Raw genomic sequence first — 2,259 nt, 5'->3', positions numbered from 1 at the left:
GCCAATTTTCAGGCTTCATCCTGGCTCAAACCAGGACACAATGTCCCCACTCCCGGGCACTGTCCCCACTCCCCTGCAATGTCCCCACTCCCCTCCACTGTCCCCACTCCCCTGCAATGTCCCCACTCCCCTCCACTGTCCCCACTCCCCTGCAATGTCCCCACTCCCCTCCACTGTCCCCACTCCCCTCCACTGTCCCCACTCCCGGGCACTGTCCCCACTCCCCAGCACTGTCCCCACTCCCCAGCACTGTACCCACTCACCCGCCAGGTGCAGCGCTGTTCGGCCGTTGTTGTCGACCACATCCACGGGGCAGGAGGCCTGAGGGGGAGAGCCTGGGTCACAGGAGGACAAGGGACAGACAGACTGACTGTTCCCAGGGGATGCTCGGCCTGGTGGAGGGCCGAGCAGGTGCCAGGCAGAGGTAGGAACGACCTTGCCGAGCAGCACCAGTGGGGAGGGAAGGGAGCTGAAAGATGCAGAGGACACGTGGCTGGCACAGCACCCGCCTCGCGCAGCCCCGGTACCTGCAGCAGTTTGCTGACACACTGAGGGTGGCCGTGCCTGGACGCCAGGTGCAGGGCAGTGTAACCTGGGCAGAGGGACAGATGGACACGTCAGGGAACAGGCAGTGGGGCTGTGGCAGAGGGCACTGGTTGGGTGACAGATAAACAGAAGGATCTGCTGGACTAGGGCTGAATGAGAGACACATCCTGTAAGGGCTTGTAGGGAGAGGACAAGGGGGGATGGATGAAAAGTGGCAGAGGGAGATTGAGGTGAGACATGAGGAGGGAATTGTGGAGTGTGAGGGTGGTGAGAGCCTGGCCCAGGTTGCCCAGGGAAGCTGTGGCTGCCCCATCCCTGGCAGTGTTGAAGGGCAGGTTGGATGGGGCTTGGAGCAACCTGGGCTGGTGGGAGGTGTCCCTGCCCATGCAGGGGGGTTGGGACTGGATGATCTTCAAGGTCCCATCCAACCCAAACCATTCTATGAACACCAAGAGCACCACTGATCAGTGCTTGAGTCCCTGTAGGAAACTGGGACAATTTACAGCCCCCACAGACGTGGCTGTCACCTCTGTCCCCTCAGCCTCAACACCTCCCAGCAGGGTGGGAACAACCAGGGAGCACCAGTGGCCCCGGCAGGCCGATGGCATTAGCCAGGGGCACGTGGTGGCCGTGGCCCCTCACCCGAGCTGTCCTTGGTCATGGCATCCACGCCGTGAGCCAGCATGGCTTCCAGGCAGTCCACATTCCCCCGCATGGCAGCCAGGTGGAACCTGCAGCAAGACCCAGGGGCTGTTGGACTCACATCCCAGGCCACCAGCCTTGTCCCCAGCCCGGTGTCCCCCCTGTCCCGGGGACATGGGTCAGCAGCACTTACGCAGATTTGCCCTCTGAGTCCAGCTTGGTGGGGACCAGGCCCTTGCGGACAAGGAGAGATGTCACCTTCCCAGCATCGTTGTAGTCCACAGCTTGCAGGAGCTTCTCATCGTTCTTGGTCCAGTCCTGGCTCTGCAATGAAGCCAAGAGGAAGCTGTGAGGGGGTGCACCAGCCCCGGGACAGGCAGGGGGGGCTGGGCTGGGGTGCCTGTCCCCATCCCCATCCCTGCTATCTGCCATCCTTATCCCTTGGGATGCCCATCTCAGGGCCAGCCCTGGGTTCTGGGGTGTCTGACCCCAGGTTCACAGGGGGGACAGCTGACTGGGGGGAGGATCCCCTTCAGTCATCCCCCCCAGTTTGCAGCCCTCAGACCAGGAGATCTACAGACCTGTGGATCTGGGGAGGTGCCCAGGCTGCCTGGTTGCCCACACCTCAGGATTTGCCCCTGCCACCCCAGGATTTGCCCCTGCCACCCCAGTGACCACGATGCTGCCCACAGCCAGCACCCCCGGGGGGGCTGAGCCCCATCCCTGCCCAGACCCCTCCCTGAGCCCATTCCCAGCCCTGCTTTGCTCCCCAGTGAGGAAGGGACAAAGCCAGAGCGAGCACAGAGGGGCAGCAGGTCCCTGGGGATGGCTCCTCCTGGGATACGAGGGCACAATTGGGGCCGGATGAGGGTCTTGCTGACCCTGCGGTCCCACAATGTCCCCATCCCTGGCCCTCAGCCAGCCCGGGAAGCCCTGGTTTCATTCACCCCGTGGTGACAAACCGGAGCTCACTGCGGTCCTGGTGGCAGGAAATGGATGTCACCTTTGGGGAGCTGCTGGCGTCCTGCCCCTCACCAGCCCCGGGGACAGGGACCTGTGCCACTGTGCCCT

At 63.4% G+C, this 2,259-nt stretch overlaps 1 protein-coding gene across 1 annotated transcript in view; it reads right to left on the bottom strand.

The window, feature by feature from the left end:
• The window catches only part of ANKRD24 (ankyrin repeat domain 24), a 9,212-nt gene that overhangs the window by 5,322 nt on the left and 1,631 nt on the right, over nt 1–2,259 (bottom strand). The window contains exons 2-5 of the mRNA XM_010004503.1: nt 1,382–1,512; nt 1,189–1,277; nt 528–592; nt 264–321 (exon numbers count right to left, since the gene is read on the bottom strand). Coding sequence (XP_010002805.1) covers nt 264–321; nt 528–592; nt 1,189–1,277; nt 1,382–1,512 — 343 coding nt within the window. The remainder of the gene's footprint in view (nt 1–263; nt 322–527; nt 593–1,188; nt 1,278–1,381; nt 1,513–2,259) is intronic.

This window comes from Chaetura pelagica, unplaced genomic scaffold (assembly GCF_000747805.2).
Source record: "Chaetura pelagica isolate M959 unplaced genomic scaffold, ChaPel_1.0 scaffold439, whole genome shotgun sequence".
NCBI lineage: Eukaryota > Metazoa > Chordata > Aves > Apodiformes > Apodidae > Chaetura > Chaetura pelagica.
This window is presented reverse-complemented; position numbering and strand designations above follow the sequence as displayed.